The sequence below is a fragment of the Fukomys damarensis genome, unplaced genomic scaffold (genome assembly GCF_012274545.1).
Source record: "Fukomys damarensis isolate Sample0158 unplaced genomic scaffold, DMR_v1.0_HiC HiC_scaffold_10, whole genome shotgun sequence".
NCBI lineage: Eukaryota > Metazoa > Chordata > Mammalia > Rodentia > Bathyergidae > Fukomys > Fukomys damarensis.
In genome coordinates, this window is record NW_022900922.1 from 10772777 (window position 1) to 10792502 (window position 19726).

At 37.6% G+C, this 19726-nt stretch overlaps 1 protein-coding gene across 1 annotated transcript in view; it reads right to left on the bottom strand.

Moving 5' to 3' along the window:
• Ryr2 (ryanodine receptor 2) overlaps window positions 1–19726 on the bottom strand; it is a 409294-nt gene that overhangs the window by 221667 nt on the left and 167901 nt on the right. Inside the window, exons 24-27 of the mRNA XM_033761774.1 lie at window positions 17253–17356; window positions 16210–16293; window positions 4281–4440; window positions 2916–3063 (exon numbers count right to left, since the gene is read on the bottom strand). Coding sequence (XP_033617665.1) covers window positions 2916–3063; window positions 4281–4440; window positions 16210–16293; window positions 17253–17356 — 496 coding nt within the window. The remainder of the gene's footprint in view (window positions 1–2915; window positions 3064–4280; window positions 4441–16209; window positions 16294–17252; window positions 17357–19726) is intronic.

Genomic DNA, 19726 nt, shown 5'->3' on the forward strand with positions numbered 1-19726 from the left:
TATAGACGGACCTACATGTATATCAGGAGATTTTCACAAAGATGGAAGGGTAGTATAATTTGGAAATGTTAACATCCAAGCAAATGGTCCTGGGACAGGTGGACATCCATTTATATAAAAAATGAAGCTTATGCGGGCTCAGTGGCGTATACCTGTTTCCAAGTACAGGGAAGCTGAGACAGGAAAATGGCAACTTCAAGCCCAGGCTGGGCAATTTAAAGACATAGCAAGGTCCTATCTCAAAATTTAAAATATTATATAAAAGGGCTGGAGATCAGGTCAGTACAAATTCCCTAGGTTCAATTCCTAGTCTTACACACACGCCACAAACACACACACACACACACACACACACACACACACAAAATGTGTCTTGAACTTACCCTAACATCATAACAAAAATTAATTTAAACTGAATTGTGAACTTCAATATACAATCTAAAATACTAGATCTGGGAGGAAATCTTTGTGCTGCTGCATCAGCAAAGATTTCTTAAGACTGAAAGCATATAAATACATACACATGAATATGATCCAGCAATTATACTCCAGAGTATTCAAGAGAAATGAAAGCACCATTCTACACAAAGACCTGTATATAACAGATTGTTCATAACACCAAAAACCTAGGAACCACTCAAATCTCCAATAAAGGAGACTGGATAACAAATTGAGGCATGCTACTAAAAAGGAATACCACTGAGCAATAGATCTTGTCATACTTATAAGAACATGGATGAGGGCTGGGGATTTAGCTCAGTGGTTCTGCCACCTGCTTCACAAGCCTAAGGTCCTGAGTTCACTGGTACAAAAAAAAAAAAATCCTAGAACATGGATTATCCTAAAAATACTATGTTCAACAAAAGAAGTCACATGCAAAAACTTCATGCTGTAGTGATCACATTTACACAAAACATGAAAAGAGATAAAGCTAATTTGTGATGATAGAATTTAGAAAGTAGCTACTTTGTTGAGACCACAAGGAAATTTTCTGGAATAAAGAATATGGTGGACATATAGTTCTGGTTGGAAATTCCTTTTGGGCATAAAAACTGTCAAACTCACCAAACTGAATATTTAAGATGTATGCATTCTACCATACATAAATAATACTTTAATACACTTGATCTTAGCCAAAAGGCCAAGACATGATTAATTACACTTTAGTATAAAAATATAATTAAACAGAATCAGCCAGCTTTGCATATATATTCTACATGAGACAATAGTAGAACTCTTTGATCAAATTGTGCTTTATGGCCTAGAAGCATTTCATTGTTTACTTCCTACACATTGGCAATATAGTCTACAAGTTTTTGAGACAAGGATGTTTTTGGTATCTTGTGTGTACCTAAAAGCCCTTTTTCATAAAAATACAGTGGGCCCTTGACTTATGAACTCGATCGGTTCCTAATTCAAGTTGCACAATACAGCTGGTATCTGAATGTTCACCTGTGTCCACACCACAGATGAGAAGAGGCACAGGAATCTTCCATGAATCTAATTGACCCAACCTGCTTGTATGTCAGGTTGTAACTTGAGGGTCCATTGTATACCACTCTCCAGGTATGGTGGCACATGCCTATATCCTAGCACTCGGAGAGGCAAAGGCAGGAGGATAATAATTTCAAGCACAGTCTGGGAAATTTAGAAAGTGCCTGCTCTAAACAATCCATTTTTAAAAGGGCTGGGGAAGTCTTTCAGTATAAAGGTTCTGAGTTCAATCCCTAGTACCAAAGGTGTATCATCACACAACTGTAAAGCTAGCTGCAAAGTAAATAAGAAGTTGTATTACGGTTATGAATATTATCTTTTATCAAGTGGATACTTAATTTTACTTGCAGCAAATATAAGGATCCAGCAACTACTAAAACCAGAACCTTGCATGTAAGACTGCGCCAATGGGAAGACACAGAAGTCCCTGAATCTCAGCTTTCTTATCTGTAAAATAAGAATAATTCAAGTAGCATCCTTATAGAGTTACTCCAAAGGCTGACAATTGCAAGTCTTACACAAATGTGTGGTAGATAGGATGCAATAAATATTATTATTTTATCTTATCACGATTATTATTAAGATTTCAATTAATTTTTATACACAGATACCACACTGAAAATAGCAGTCATCTGAGTAGGTCATCGAACTATCATCTGAGACAGTTTTTTTTAATTCCTTGGAAAAAATATAGGTATCATAATAAAACACAATCTTCACTTCATTTTTTCCAATTATAAGATATAGATATGAATAATAAAACTGCATGAGAAAGGGCTGAAAACCCTTTAACCATTTTAAATCATATTCTTAAAAATATTATTCATGGGAAATATGTTCTTAAACCACCTTTAAAACTCCACTAATTTAGAGGATGGGGCATGGCTCAGAGGCAGAGGACTTCCTTAGCATGTGTGATACCCTGGGTTTTATTCCCAGTACCACCAAAGGGGAAAATAAATCTATTAACTCAAGAAATATTTATCATCTATTCCACTGTGTCTTCCTTAAGTAAAAACATCACGTTAATTAAATATTGCTTATATGAATGAGTGAGAAGCTGAGATTTGGAAAACACTAGCTCTCACTAAAATCAGTTCTGAGGGGGGACTGGCAAGGTAAGGGAGGAAGTCATTATCATCTGAGCAGTAACTACTCATCACAGACTCTTTGGAAAGTTGAGTCTTCCTCTTCTGAAGAATCGATGCGTATTGAGTTATCCCACTGACAGGTAATCATCCCACTGACAAGGCAGATCTAATCCTATCTTCAGGGAACTAAATCCACTACAAGCCTTTGGCCTGAGATGTACTTAGACTAGAAGACCCTTTCTGATCCTTCCCTTGTATTCATTTATTTGGCTTTGAAGAATCAGCACATGATTTTGCAATGCAGCAAAGGGAACAGAGCAAAGCCAATACCATGGTCTTGGTCCGGGGCCTCCAGATTGTATCCATACCCCAGCAGCGTGCGCACCGCCTCGCGCAAGCTGTCCTTGTTTGACTTCTTGGTGCGGTCATCTAAAAGGGTATAGGGAACAAGACGAGGGTTTCTTCTATTCTTGACATCCTATAGGGAAAGAAGGTATGCATCCATCAAAGCAATGCCAGTGGCTATGGGAACTAAAGCAGCTACCAAACACATTCAAATTTAAAGGCTCTGAAGATAGAGGCTGCCCCTTCCACATTCCTTTTGTCTTCCCTGGATCCAGAAGTTACCAAAAAACTATCAATATAAAAGATTTCAGCAAATGAATAAGTGTATCAATTTAAAACAGACTTTCCACAAGAGAAAAGACAAGACAATAACAAAAGCCAGCTTTATTGGTCTCAAACCATCTTCCTGATGCCATGGTCTCAAGAACTGGGCTAACATAGAGAGCTATAATTTCTTATACAATTTTCTTTGAGCATTTGTTACTAGAGGAGCCAAATTAGTGCCGGTCACCCATCAGTGACTGTGAATCAATAGGCACACCAGGCCACTTTCCTTTCTTTACAGAAAACCCAGTGCACTGACAGCCATTCTACATCGCTCTAATGGCATGGAAAGTTGATTCCATCAACTGGTAAAACTGGGTGATATCAAGAATATTAAAATGACTTAATTGGTCTACTATAAAAGAGGCTGCAAGTATAAAATGGGACTAGCATGCCGTTGATAAAGAGTGAGGGAGAAGGCATAGAACTACTTTCAGGGAGAAGACAAAGACCTGTAAGTCTTCAGGGCATGGCCACCTGGGAAATCACCCTTTCCATTAACTGACAAAAAATTTGACAAAAACTCGATTCATGGGAAAATGTGAGCTGCACTCATACAGTCCTCCTATCCTCCTGGGGGTTCCTGTGCCTGTGTCGTGATGAAGGAGTAGCGATTTACTCTGCTGCCCTACTGAGGAGCTTGTACAACAACTAACGAATCATTGCATTACTGTTCAGAAAACCTCTACCCTAAAAAGCCTAAATTCTGACATTCATCTGGCCCTAGGGGTTGTGAATAAGGAGTTCTCAATCTATTTTTTATTATTTTACTTCAATCTTTTCATGTTTATTTTAAGTTCCTGTTACCAAACAACCTCAGAGTGGAAAATGCCACAAGCTCATGTTACAAATCAAGACTGTAGCATGACTCACTGTGCACCTACTATGTGTTTTTCATGATAGCACAAGTTCTCCTGTGCATACGTACACGAGCTTTGAAATAGCCATCATTTAATCTCTCCAGTTGCAAATCATGCTAATTCCCATTTCGCAGAAGTGAATCTCAGTCTACGTGTTCCTGGGTACCTGCTGAATGCCGTAGGTCCAGCCCTGCCGGATCCGATCCCGGGCCCAGACGTTGTGAGCGTTCTCCGCCAGCCTGTCCACCATCGCTTCCTGAGCGGGGGTGAGTTTTATGAAGCCCAGGTCCATCGGGGCAGGTTTGTAGCCACTTGTCAGCTGGTAACTACAAAGCAATGACCAAGAGACCAATCACTGACCTTTTCACAAAAATCTTACGACAATCTTGTCACAGTTCCACCTAATTCCAAAAAACTCCCACAAACCACAGTGGCGACTAGTGACAAAGTACTCGCAGGTGCCTCTTTCACTTCAGCTGATCACTGATAAGAAAAGCCACACGACCTTTAAATTCTCATTTTTATGCAATAACCCAGAAATGAGACAACTTACCTATTTTCCCTTCTCGGGTTTTTGTACAGTCTAAAGCAAAATACTGCTCATCTAAATGAACATTTGATGGTTTTCTCTTTCTGCAAAGCACTCATTTTTTTTTCTTCAAATTTTAAATGTTGTATTAATGAAATCTTTGTTTCAAAAACTGGTGTATCCTTTCAGGTACTGTTTGATCTTTATTCTATAGGGAAGTTCTAATACATTTGTAATTTATCGCCCTATTGCCATCCCTAAATATGAAGGAGAGAAAATCTCAGCTAGAAAATCACCTAAAATGTGAAGCCGTTTACTTCACTGAATTCAAGGAAGTTAAGGCAAAGGCCACTTGTGCACGAGAAGAAAGAGAGAAGATCCTAAAACAATTAGTTTATAAGTTTTAATCTTTGGAAAGAAATGCAAAATCGAAATTATGAAATTTTTCACCAACACACACATCAAAGGGAAGAGTGTGCCCTGTCCCACACAGACACACAACATCCCACTGCACTCCTGAGATTCACACAAATCCCAGGTCACAACCATGTCAGATTTTACTCTGGCTTGTTTATTACCAGTAATTGACTATACTTTTATTTGCTTTGCTCCATTTGTTTTCTAACTGCTATGAAGCCCCAAATCGCTCCCAGCAGCTAACCATTCAATATGTGATTTTTGAAGGAACTGATTTTGTCAGGTAACTATAAATAAATATGCATCTTCATCTCAAAGACGTCCTTTTGTGAAAACAAAGACAAGAACATTCACTAGATAATAACGCTAACGTTAAGAGTTGAATTATCAGAACATGTAGGAAAATGCTCCTTAAAATAAACTTGTAAATGATCTTTCTCTGGTCCAGGGCTGCTGGCATGAGAAAAGCAGGTTAGCTCAGTTCACTCTCAGCCTCCAGGCACCTAGGACAATTCCCCACACTCCACAAGCACTCAAGGATGTGTTCGATGAACCCCTGTATTGCAGCGATAGTTAAGTTTCAAAGTTGAATAAAGTTACCTTTACCTTAATTACTATTTCAATATCAAAATTCTCTCATTTTATAAATAATTTATCTACAGGCAAGAGTCACAGAAATATTGTTTTAAGTGGATTAGACTGGTCTATCAGTAATTATGACTAATGACAGTACTGCCTTATCTCAATTTATACTATCATACATTATACACAAAATAATTTTCAATCTTCAATCAGTATTCTGTGTGTATGGGTAATTAGCAATACTCTTCCCTCTTTTTCTGTATAAAGAAGCCATATGGCATTTTTTAACCACTCCTCCAAATCACCATAAGCAACAGAAATCTGATGTTTAAGTGGACAAATGAAGCCGTAAACTGTAAGGACAAGCACCTATACAAGTTCTTGTTCACATGTTTTCCGAAAGAAAGAATTCCCAATGCACTCAAATACCTTTAAAGGTCATCACGTTGGCACGGTCTAATTTCCACTGTGACACTGTTTGCAGGAGGCAGCTCTCAGTGTGACCTGAGCCCAGTCTTTGCACACCCGCAACTCCACCTCGCTTCCAACTCCCCCGGCTGGCCCACAGTCACCCAGCACATAGCAGCACGCACACACACACACACACACACACACACACACACAAATGCCCTTCCTAGCTCTCCAGCTTTCCAGTAGCCTTGATCCCACCTGGCTGTCACAGAGAACACACAGATGATTAAGACTGATATTAATCTACAAATCATTGAGTATAACCAATGCTACTATATAGCATCTTTAAACAGGAAGGATTCCCCAGGCAACCAATTCCAGTAGGAGGCTTTCCAACAGTTTCTCTTGGACTGAGAAGGTGTCTTTGAAAGGTGGAGGAATGGACATCCCTTCCAAATAAAACATACAGGTAACATACATTCTATTAACATGTGAAGCCGGATTATACTGATGTAACATTTCCCTTTGTATTCTTTTTTTTTTTTTTTTTTTTTTTTTTTTTTGTTCCGGGGATTGAACTTGGGTCCTTGTGCTTGCATGGCAGGTCACCGAACCGCTGAGCTAAATCCCTGGCCTTCTCTGTGTATTCTAAGTCTTCCTCTTCCTTGGCAGAATAGCTTCTGAGCTGTTTTAACCTCTCTTTGCAGTGAAAATGCATGGAGACACATTTGTCTCTTGGTTTCAAGTAGTGTAATAATTAGTTCACAATCACTTCCAGTTCACTTGATTTTCTGTAACTGCAAGACAGAAGTGAAGCTTAAAATAATTCTTTTAAATAGCTAATAATCCAGCCCTAGTTTAAGTTTCTACCACTTTACCTGAATCTTTTTATGTCCATGTCTGTTGTACTGCAATGTAGATAGCCGCAATACAAATATCTTTGAAATTCATCAATTCAACCAATTGTGTATGATGAAACTATTTATTTAATAAATGTTCCACTAATATAAATTAATGCTATGAATGAATGGTGATTTATAAAGCCCTTTTCCCACTTGCAGATTATCTTAACAAAGGAACTAGGAACAAAATTATTATAACAAAACAAATGGTATTTTAAAAACCAAATAAATGTACTTTGGGAGATAAGGCCAATTTCAGCTTATTAATATCTCTAATAAGGTACAAAAAGATCTACTGACTGCTACTATAACCTATTATCTTATTGTGATTGGAAATGAACAGGTTTTAGAATAAAATGTGATTGATGTGAATCTTGGAGAGTAAAGGGTTTCAAACAAAGTTTCAGAGTGATTCATAAACCTTTAAAAGAAATACAGGAGAGTTGCTGTAATAATTCTTGCTAAGCAAAATTCTGTAGCCCCCCCCAAAATAGAAGAAATTCTTATGGTTATTAACTATATTAAAACAAAATAATTATAGCATATTAAAAGACATCCATAAATCAAAGACATCCATAAATGACATCCTGGGAAAAATGCCAGAATCAGCCACTCTCTCTCTCTTCCAACACGTGTTGAACAGGTATAGCTTTTACTTTCCTTCTTTTAAAATGTCAGGCCTGTGGCATCCACCACCCTACAACATTAGCTTCTGAGGAATTTACAGAGAATGAAACAAATACATTCAACCCAATCACTTTCCAAGTATTGTCATTATTTTGTAGTTTTATTAGCTTTTAGTTTTGTTTTGGTAAGCATGTAATCTAGTAATACAAAATAATAAAACAGCAGTGAGAGTAATAAATTAGCTAAACAGGCTGGGCTTTGGTGTCCCTACAGTAAAATTTCTTTCTAAAATACTTCTGCAGAAAAGAACAAAAAACAGGGTTGGGGATTTAGCTCAGCAGTTCGGTGGCCAGCCTTGCAAGCACAAGGACTCGAGTTCAATCCCCAGTACAAAAAAAAAAAAAAAAAAAAAAAAAAAAAAAAAAAAAAAAAACGAAAAAAAAAAAAAAAAAAAGAAAAGAAAAGAAAAGAAAAAAAGAACGGAAAACAAAACAAACAAAAAACAAAAACCTGGCAAACTGCCAGTTGTACTTGCATCAGATTACCAAAGACATACACAAAAAACTGACAGCACTGGGTCCAGGAGATGAACTGTCCTGTGAAGCAGCAATCCAGTTTTATAGTTCGCAGTCACATGGCCCAACACTTCTCCTAAGCAGGTATTCCTCATGAGCCTCTGAAACAAGTCCTTGGTATAATTTCACTGAAGAGCCAATTAAAGTGATGGAACAAAAACGTGGCAGAATACCAAAATCTCTAAGAAGCAAGCTTTTCCTTTTTTACACAGCCACCCCCACCTCCTAAGCTTGCTTGTTTGTGTGAATCAAGTTAAATGAAGCTTGGAAATCATTATGTTGTGAAAGATGCACAGTAAACATAAAAAGATGGTGTCCAAGTTCAGTGGATGTTAGCTGTAAATTTCAATACCGAAGCAACCCTTCAAGTGCCTTGGAACAAATGGGAAAACCTCAGATGACTGCACACCAGAGATATTAAGAGCAAGTTTTGCTGGAAGCATAGCCACAAGAGATGAATACTGAGCTCACATTTTCATAGAAAGGGTATAGAGAATATTCAAAAATCATTCTCCAGAAAGCGAATAACAGAAGAATTAATCTTAAAACAAATTCAAAAGGGAAACGAGAGATATATATTTTTTTCCATTTTGCTTTTTGTTTTAAAATGAACACCAAATACAGCAATGTGTTCTGTGCTCCCATCCTTGTTTCTTTTTACTTTATAGCTTTCCTCCACACCTTGGATGCCTGAAACAAGACCACGAAACACTCACTGGCCCTAAAAAAAAAAGGTCATTTCAAAAGAGAAGCCACACAAAAGCTAACTGTGGTTTTGGGGTTTTTGAATAGCTTGTAAATGCAACACAGAGACAACAGTCTTTTAGAGGAGGGCCTGGTGAGAGTACAAGCTCTACCTCTGAGGACCCAAAGGCAAAGCCTTTATGACTTGCATGGAAAGGAAGGAGAGACAGTCTGAGACAGGCTACGTGTGGCAGGGTCTACAGGTAGGAACAGTCAGGAGAAAGTAAGCACTTTTTCCACAACTTCCCTGGTACGGATTGGATAGATCCTTGCAGACCACGGTGAATTTCTGCCGTTTTCTAGACTGTGCCCAGGAAAATGGTCAAACCTAATCATTTCATACCCCAAGGGCCTTGTGCAGTACAGCTCAGGCAAACAAACATTTCAAGAGAAGAGATGAGGCGCTGGGGGACCAAGTCTCAGGTCTACAGCTAAGCCTTCCTCCTGCCGCAACACACTGCAATCCCATGCTGCTGGAGAGCCGTGGATTTCAGGCTTCCCAAAGAGCCACGGGTGAAGCACAGAGATGAACAGGGCCCCACAGAGAGGAGGAGAGCCACACGTGGGAATTTCTGTCCACTGGTCCATTGGAAGAGCATGCAACCCTCTCTGAGATGCCAGCACAGATGAACACAGACAGGTCAGCCCAGCACAGCCCCTCAAATGGGAGCAGCCCAAGATCAACCCCACACGCTTCAGGTGAGTACCAAGAACATGTCCAGGCCCAGCTCAAATTCACCAACACTCATTCTGTAGGAGGAGGTTTTCAGGCCCAGTTCAAAGAACTAATACACCACAGAATACACGAGCTTGTGTATTTTCACAGAAAATATGTTCTTATGGAAAATCATGGATTTAAGAACAGATACTGTGTTTTATTTGTCACTGCTTGTTTTTCCCTTCAGATTTTTGAAATGCTTATTGTATTTTTTCCTGATCTCAGTATCCTTATTTATTTTAATTTTGTATTAGTCCATGTTTATAGTACATAATGTGTACATTTCTTAGGTGGAGCTGTACATCTACATAGCATATCTTAACCCATTTATGCCAAAGGGAGCAACTTTTGAGGTTTTTGCATGAAATTCATATATGTTACCTAGAAAAATTCAAGGAACGAGCATTCATGGAAAAACAACATTATGTTCTACTGTTACAAGCCCAAAATGGAATTCCTTTTATCCTCCCTTTCTTGGTCCCCTTCACATATGAAAAAATCTATCTCTGTACCTCTTGTCTTTTATTTTGCTCTTTATTTATAATTTGGGTTTTTCCTATAAGAGAAAACACAATATTAAAGCTTGCATGTCTGATTTATTTCACTTAAAATTAAGGTCTCAAGGAGCATCCACTTTCCAACAAATGACCTCAGTGTACTGTTCTTTGTGGTACAGTCGTGCTCTATTATAAATACTGTATTTTCTTCATCCATTCATCTGTTGATGGACATACCGGCTGCTTCCAAGAGTTAGCTAGTATGAAACATGGATAAACGTGTGTCATTGGACTATGACGACTTTAAATTTCAGGAAGATACCTGAAAGGGGAATAATGCGGCCAGCTGGAATTTCTAGTTCTGGTGTTTTGGGGATCCTCTATACTAATTTCCATAGTGGCTGCACTTGTTTACATTGCTACCAATAATGTAGAAGGATTCTTTTTCCCCAGTAGCCTTTCCAGCATTTGTTTTGTTGTTGTTGTTGTTGTTTGGCCCACAGAATCAAACTCAGGACCTTGCATTTTCATTTTGGGTGGTTTTGTTTTTGTTTTGGGGTGTTTTCTTTGGGAGGGGGTACCGGGGATCGAACTCTGGAATTTGTGCTTGTAAGGCGGGCGGCAGAACCACTGAGCTGAATCCCCGACAGGGCCTTGCACTTTCAAAGCAGGTGTGGCGCTGCTGAGCTAAATCCCCAGCCCTCCAGTATTGGTTGTTATTTGATTACTCTTTCTAGGGTCAATCTCAGTGTTAATTTGTATTTCTCTAATGGCCGGCAATGTTTAACATCTCCTTGTATATTATATGCCCATATTGTATTATATATGCCCATTTGTATGTCTTCTATGAATTGCTATTCATTTCACCTGTCAATTTTTTTATTGTCTTTTATTTTGGGGCATCTAATATTTTTGAGTTCTTTATATATTCCAGATATGAGTCCTCTGAGGAATAGCTAGCAAACGGTTTTCCCCTTCTGTAGGTTGTCTTTTCACTCTTTTGGTTGTTTCTTTTTCTGTGCAGAAGTTTTTAAATTTGATATGATGCCATTCATTAATTCTTGGTACTATTTCCTATGCAATCAGGGTTCTAATCTATTAAAACTGTATCTTCACAAGTTTTACCTATTTTATCTGACAGCTGGTTGAGTGTTTCTGTTTTAAGATTTACTTCTTTGATCCATTTTGATTTTAGCTTAGGGAATGGTCAGAGATATGGGTCTGCATTTAATCTTCTGCTGTGGACAGCCAGTTTTCCCAACACCATTCATTAAAGAGGCTATCATTTCTCCAATGTATGTTATTGGCCCTCTTGTCAAAGATCAAAAAATTGAATATGCCTGAGGTCGTTTATGCATCCTCTATTCTGTTCCATTGATTTTCCTATCTGGTTTTATGCTAGGACTATGCTGTTTTATCACTGTAATTTTGTAATAAAACTTCAAGTTCAGGATTGTGGTATCTCCTGCTTTGCTCTTTTTACCCAGGGTTTCTTTTGCTGTTCTGGGTTTCTTCTGGTTCCCAGAGAATATTCGGATTATTTTCTCTAGTTCTGTGAAGAATGCTGGTATCATTTTTATAACATGCTTCTATAAACTATGTGGAAAGCTAAATTCTCCTACTAAATTTTAAAGAGCATTATACTCCTTTTGGCAGCTCACTTTTCTTTGGTGGGATTGTTTTGCACAAGGTCATTTATAAGATTTGTCCTGTGACTTCATGTCACTATAGTGAATTCATTTTAACTACTCCACAGCATTTCAATACATGAATCTAGAAGTGTTCCAGATTCTTGGGTTTATAGGCTTTTTAATTGTTTCTAGCTTGTAGGCATTATTTATAATCTAGACCACACAGAACACTCTCTTCAGACTTGTCTGCACATGCATGCAAAAATTGTCAATAAGATTTATGTCAAGATAGGAAACAACTGGGTCATCATCAACTTTTTAAGGTTAGGATAAAGTGGTCTCCAAAATAGTTATGTTAATTTACATTCCCACCAAAATGTTCCATCTTTGTCAACCTGGAAACAGTAAAACAGATTTCATTGCGATTTTAATTTAGACTTCCTCTATTATTAATGAGTGTCTTAGTGACCTTTTCTTCGTGCTAAGACAAACTACCCAATACCCAAAGTTAAAAGAGGAAAGGTTTATTTTGACCCACAGTTTGTGGAGGTTTCAGTCTATAAGGAGCTGGCTGCAAGGCAGGGTGGCATGGCTGAGGGGCATTGCAGAATAGGTAGGAGGCAAGAGCAGACAAGCAGTAGCAGCAAGCTTTCTTTCTGCCCTCTAAATTTCATCCAGGCTACCCGGCACTCACACACAGGGTGAGGCACCCTTCATCCCAGCATCACACTCTAAATCACAGCATCAGACACAGTAAATGGATCCATTTTCCAAAAAGCCCCAACACCTATGATCACACGAGGCTTTGGGAGGATGTCTAGTTACAAGCTGTAACAGGGAGACTGAATGCCTTTCATGTGTTTACTAGATCTGTAGGTCTTCTTCCCTGTAGATTATCTGTTCACATCCCTTACTCATTTTTCTATTTGGAAACCTTTTAATTAACTTTTAAAAGTTCCTGCTGGTGTTCTGAGGCCTTCCTCTAAGTTTATAGTCTACTTGAATTCATGGATTTTTTTCAATGTAGAAAAATGTGTTAAATTGTTTACTCAACAATAAATATGAAACATTTACCGTGTGCTGGGTGCTTTACAATCTGGGAGAACTGGAGTTAACACAGCTATAGAATCCTACTGAGTAAACATATCAGTTCAGGGGACGTGAAAAATAAGTACATAAATAACATCAGTTGCAGAAATACAACTAGAAAAATAACAGCAGGGTAAAGGAAACAATCATAATAATACAGATAGGATGCTTAGGGAAACCTCTCAAAGAAGATTATATATGATTAAATATTTAAATAAAATGAGGCCTTTTGCATTTTCTGGTTTTAAAAAGTGTCCTTCCTACTCCAAGATTATGAAGACAGTCACTCTGTTGCTTTTAATTTTTTGCTTGTTTCCAGCAATTAGACATGTGAATGTCTATGAATAGTATAAGGTAGAAACACAGCATTTTTTTTTCATTTTGCTAATCAAGTGCCTGAATACTACTTAGTGAACTATCTGTCACTATCCTGTTTATTTGTAATGAGACCTCTGGTACATATCAAATTTCCATATATACATGTGCATATTTTGAGACTCTCTGCTTTAATTTATATCAATTTTATATCATCTTATAAGAAATGTTTTTATGCCCTCACTGCTATTTTTATATTCATCTACAGTGTCATTTATAACTACAATTCATTTATTAGACCAGGCCCAATTAATCCATTTTCCTACTGAAAAATACTTCTCCCATCTCTATAACTTGCCCCTTATTTTTGCTGTTCAAAACAATGTTGTTAACAACCATTTGCGCATTTGTTGATGTGGACCTTCTAGGGCACATCTCCAAGAGCGGAACTTCTAGGTAAGCAAGTGTTGAAATGCAGAATTCTTCACAATGACTATCACAGTTTCTTTAAATGTGGTTTTAAAAACACCCCAAATTTTTATTTTTGTACTGACTTACATCCAAATGCTTATTAGCATTTTCCTAATTTTTCCAAATAGAATAAAAATCCAAAATAAGACCTCAAAGCAAATTTAGGAATAGGAGAGATGGTGTAAAGAGTGAGTGACTTTCATTTTGGCTTCATCATTTCCATTTTCTCACCTACGCATAAATGGAGCAGAGCTACTAAGAGCAACACAATGATACAGCACCGACGAAAAATAGTAAAGGCAGAGGCCCTTCATTCCTCCCCGATATGAGCTTGCTACCGACCCTGTGCCCCATTTACCTGCCTGCCGACCTCTTCTAGATTCAGAAGCAGAACTGAAAGGGTTGTCACAGCGGCTAACCCACTTGTTACACCAAGAAAAGAAAGAAAGCGAGATTCCTGTGGCAAAGGATAATCCTTTTCCAACTGGTTGCTTTGACAATGAGAATTGACTTTACTAGCTAGGTTTCATGACAGAGAAATTCCATAAACAAAATAAGTTACGTGGAATCCAAGTTTTTAATGAAATAGAAATATGCATACCACACACACAACTCACCCCCAAACACAGTACAGAATAAAAATAATTTCATAAATTAAACATTCTGCATTCAAAGATAATGTAAAATTAACATTTCAAATGTCTTATCCAAATGGGAGAGTAGAAAGTTTATTTTCTAGTTTGTTGTGATGGTTTTGCTCTGTTTATTGGGGTACTTTTAGGACTTAAAAATGCTTTTTTCAAATACTCTCCTAAAAACCTGACAGATTGAATAACTTTAATGAGAGAATAATGACTCTTTTGCAAGATAGATGATTTCCAATCTTTTAAAAATTGAACAAGGACATGATTGAATTGTCACTTGAAAGACCATTACACGTGATTTTTCATGACAAACTGTGACTTTTTGGTTCACTAAACGGAATGAATTTTTCATAACAAAAACTATTCTGAGAACAAAGAATGCAACTGATCGTTTAACTTCTTTCTAGCAATAATAAATATATGTGGATGCATGATATAATTTGAAAGAGAACGGCAGAGTCCTGTTCACTAAGAGTGATTTCCAATACAATCTTATTTTTGTTCTTTTTTATCAAAAATTTATCTTGCTTTGCTAGGAGGAGTGGTGCACACCTGCAATCCCAGCACTTGGGAGGCTGAAGTAGGAAGACCGCCAAGAGTTCAAGGCCAGCCTTAACTACATAGTGAGTTCAAGGCCAGTCTGCACTACATAATGAAACCCTGTTTTGTTTTGTTTTTAAAGTACATTCCTTTGAGCATCAGCACACAAAAATTATCATCCTGATAACTCAGAAAAAAATAACCATGATCACAGAAAACAAAACATTAAAAATTAAATTTAAATATATTTAGGTTATTAAAATAGTACAGGGCTCAAAAATTGTCAAACATAAAAATATTGTTCAATGGCACAAAACACAGTGAGGAAAATGGACTGGGATTACATTCAAAGGGAAAAATGAAATGGTATATAATTCCCTGTTTTTGTGTAGTTTTGAAAAAGATTCTGATGATATCTAATCACTGTCGATCTGCTTTCATTAGATACACCAAAAACTGATGAAAAAGCACCATTTCAATAGGTAAGTATATGAAACAGACCATACAATGACATCCTTTGGGACTGCTTAACTTTTAGAAAAAAAAGTTTAGAACCTAAAAATATACAAGGTTATGATATAGCCTTAATAAACTCTTCCAGCGAGCATCTGAGGAAAACTGTAGCCTGCTGAACTAGGGACTGCATTTGGAAAAAAAAAATCACACTATTTCTACTTGGATTTTATGTGTATCTTGGGTACATCAAGTGTAGCAGAGATGAAGAGGTGGCTATTTTGTTCTTACTTCATGATATTATTTACCACATTTCCTGGCTTGCTACTTAATAATTCACAGCCTCCAAAAAGTGACTTAAATATGTAAGTTAAAAAGTAAAAATAACAGTAACATAAAACAGCTACCATTTACTGAGCACTTATTCATTTAAGGCCTAACGCTTCCCAATGAATTGGGCACCATGAAGGCTCGACAGCAGGTGAGAGGGCTGAGGCCTGAGAGGTTACACAGCGCCACAGACACAAGTCTGAGCACAGCAGGCAAAGCCACTCCTGTAACATAACCCGCCACGATTTCCCCTCTGCGTATAGGAATAATGATACTGATGCTTTCCTTGTTCTTCAAGTATGTTTTCCTTATGAAATTATAAGACATTTTGTAGGTCGTGAAAATATATATATATATATGTAATCAGCTAGAAAAAGGAACACTCAGGTTCACACCCACACATACTCGCCAGGAAAATAACAGTCTCTGTATAACAAACTCCCAAATACACTGTGACTTCTGTTTCTTCTCTCGGGCCTGTCAGTCTGTTGTCCCACCCCAGGGTGGCGCAGCCAGTTTACGTTTTGAATCTGCATGTTATAGCATCACTGGGAGCAGAGATCTACATCTTGCTAAGTGTGTGCGCAGACTGTCTGACGTTGCCACCTCCTTCAACTTACTTTTTGGGGAGTTTCATTTTCTTCACCTTTTCTTCAGCGTGTTCATCTGAGAGGCCCACATGGCACCCTAGTGCCAACAGAGTCCTGGAAAACAAAAGCAAAGAATATTTTCTGAACTTTTCTAAATGAAATGGAGACTATGTTCCTTCATGTATTCTGTTCAAGTCCCATTTTTTAATCTGCAAAGGAAGGTAAGCAACTTCAAGAAATCAACTGTCAAAAAACTCATTGAAAATCAAAACTGCCTACATAACATGATGTAAAATAGCCTGCAGTAGCTTTTCTCCAAGCATGGGGCTCAAATAAATGGTCCTAGAGTTACTCCCTGAAAGAGGGTGCTATATGGTTAAACAAGCTTAGAAGACACCAAAAAGGATTCTACCTCATTCTAGAGATTGACAGTACACTGGACTGAGTTAAAAATTCTGACAAGTTCATCAGCGAAAAAGAAAATATATTTAACTTGTGCAACGCAGCATCTTTTAAATATAGATCAGCGCTCCTCAAACTACCTTAGGTAATTTTCTTTTAATTTCCAATCATCAGGGTCTGATTCACTGACAAAATACAATAAAAGTATTACAGAAACTAATTTTTAAAATAAAATAAAAGTAGGCACCTATATTTTTAAGTTCTTATATTAACAGGCATAACATTTCTCCCTTAAATTGGTATAAACACTTCTAAATATTTACTCTTAATATCTGTACTTACTTTGTCACAAACCAGCCTGGTTTTTGGTTTCTGGCCTATATACTCTGATTAGTAAATCAATTTTTGTGCTGATCCCAAAACTCTTATATTTTGTAATACCCATAAGAATCTGCAGGACAGCATTCATGAAATACTGAGGTAGAGCAAAGAGTCACAGAATAATTGGATTAAAGTTGAATTCCCAGCAAATATTGATCTAATCCACCTGTATAACAGAGAAAGTTCCAGCTGGAATTGAAGTAAGTCCACAGCTGAACTGAAAGTAAAATCTCATTATCTGGTTTCTTTGGGATGAGGCAAACTGAGAAACACAGAGTTAAAGAACTCACTTGAGGGTCTCAAGAGACATCTGCAAATTGTAATTGCGTTCCTGTTCAGGTAGCTTGGAGAATTCCACCAGACACGGGTGTTGTCTCTTATTGTCATCTCTAACCTGCAACAAGACAGGAGGTCAGCATGTAATGGTCTCCAGGGGTCACATGGGACCAGGGGTCATCTAACCCTGTGGGGAGGCAGAAAGCAACAAGTGACATTCAGGTCACTGTCCCAGGGAAGCTGCCTTGGGAATCTCCTGGGGCCCACTGACACCGAAGGTCAGTGGTACAGGCTGCTACAGTCTGGGGCTCTAGTTCTCTTCTCTGGTGTAGCTCATGCCGCGGCCCCCATGGGCCCAGCCGTGCTCCCTCCTGTCCCCAGGCCCACACGCTTGCTCATCCAGCTCCTTCCACATTTGCTTGCATCTCAATCTGCTAATAAGGTTTACCAAGCCCACCTTCCCGGTGCGGCAATCTGCCCACCATCCCACTCTTTCTTTGTTTTGTTTTTAAAATTTCCCATAATACTTATCAATTGTAAACACACGAGATCTATGTTTATGGGGCTACTGCCTTTCTCCCTGCACTTAAAGGGAAGAACAAAGGACCAAGGGTTGGATGTCCTTTGGCTTTGGATATATTACTAATACCTAGGATATGCCAAACCTATGGCAGACACTCAACACATTTTTATAAACCGAAGCAAATTCTGTGTAACAATAGTATGGTCCTCTTAATATGTAGTAATTTTTCTGTTTAGACCCAAACTGATCAGAGACATCCATAAGCAACATGACTATTATAAACTCTTTGAAGTGATTCTGATTTTTCATTTTATCCTTTGTAAATTATATCTGCTCTCATGAATCACTCCATTACCTTAACAAAACTAGTTATCATGATAAACAAAACTGCTTTTCATACTAATCTTTTGAAACTATACATAATCATTCCTTGATATCTATGGGGGATTGATTCTAGGACTCTTTGTCGGCAGCAAATCCACACATACTCAAGTTCCCTCTATAAACATATGTAGTATTTGTATATAACCTAAGAACATCTTCCTGTACACTTTCAATCATCTCTAGATGACTCAATAACACTTGTACAAGGTAGATGCTACAAAAATAGTTGTGCTATTGTATAAGAACAATGATAAAAATATGTTTAATAGAGGTGAAATTTTTTTCTCAATATGGTTTAATCTACGCTTGGTCAAATCTATGAATGTGGTACCCAAGGATAACAGAGAGCTGACTCTATTAGCAAACTAAACTATCAGCACACTAAACTGAGCTCAAAGTTTTAGGAATGAATGAATTGAGGAAGATGTTCTCTGTCCTGGCAAGTAGTAATTGGGTTTAGTCTTCTTTTTTTCATTAATTTTATTGGTAGATTTTAATATAAAATATAATGACATTCATTATTGGTAATTTGGACCTTTATGTAATCTATCTTGGTTCTTCTTTTTTTTTTCCCATTCCCCTGCCCTCCCTTCAACCCCTCCAGCCCTCCCTATTTATAAAAATGTTGTTTCCATTTCTTCATTTTCTCGTATTATTGCCATTCCCTTCTTTCCTTTTCCCCGCCCCTCCCACGTTCCTTTCCTCTTTGCTCCTTTTCCTACTATTTCACATTATATATTATAACTGTTAGTCCTATTTACACTTTCAGTTTCTCACCCAGAGAAACTATTCAGTATTTCCACATCGCCAGAGACACCAAAATCATAGCACATAATCCCATGTGTTATCTGGTCAATTCCACCTAAAACTGTGTAGGTGAGAGTGTATGTGAGAGAGCAAAGCACTAAGTATATTTTATAAATGCTACCGAGTAGTATGTGCTTCACATGGTATTACTACTAAGAACAAATGTTCTTTGCTCAGAGGTTAGTACAATAAACTATTATTTGGACATAAATACACTAATTTCTATACTCTGTCAAGTATAAGAAACTATTCCAGAGGCCAGGGATCTAACTCAGTGGCATTGCACCTGCCTTTCAGGGACAAGTTAGATCCCTGGTACCAGAAAAGAAAAAAAAAAAACTACTACAGACTTTGGGATATTTAGAATAACAATATTATAGAAAGGAAATGCTTACCAACAACATTTCAAAACCCCATCTGTGACCACATGAGATATTTAGATATAAACCATAAGAACATTCAATAGCTATTACTAATGATTTAAGTGGCTAAAAACAGGTATATGATGCACAGGGAGATTACACGGGAAGATTTTTTTAAAATGTAAGTCTTACTGACAAATTTTAAATTACACTCTAGCAAAAAAAATCATTTGGAAACACACAATCATCCGTCACTTGTATAACCAACTGTAAACTTTTACCTACAGGCCTCTGGCTGTCATGCTTAAAATGAACTAAAAGTAAAGGCTTATCAGAGAGGGGAAAGTAAACTGATATTTTTTTCTTTTCATTTCAGGTTGTACTTGCAGCTTCACTGATATTTTTAATTGGC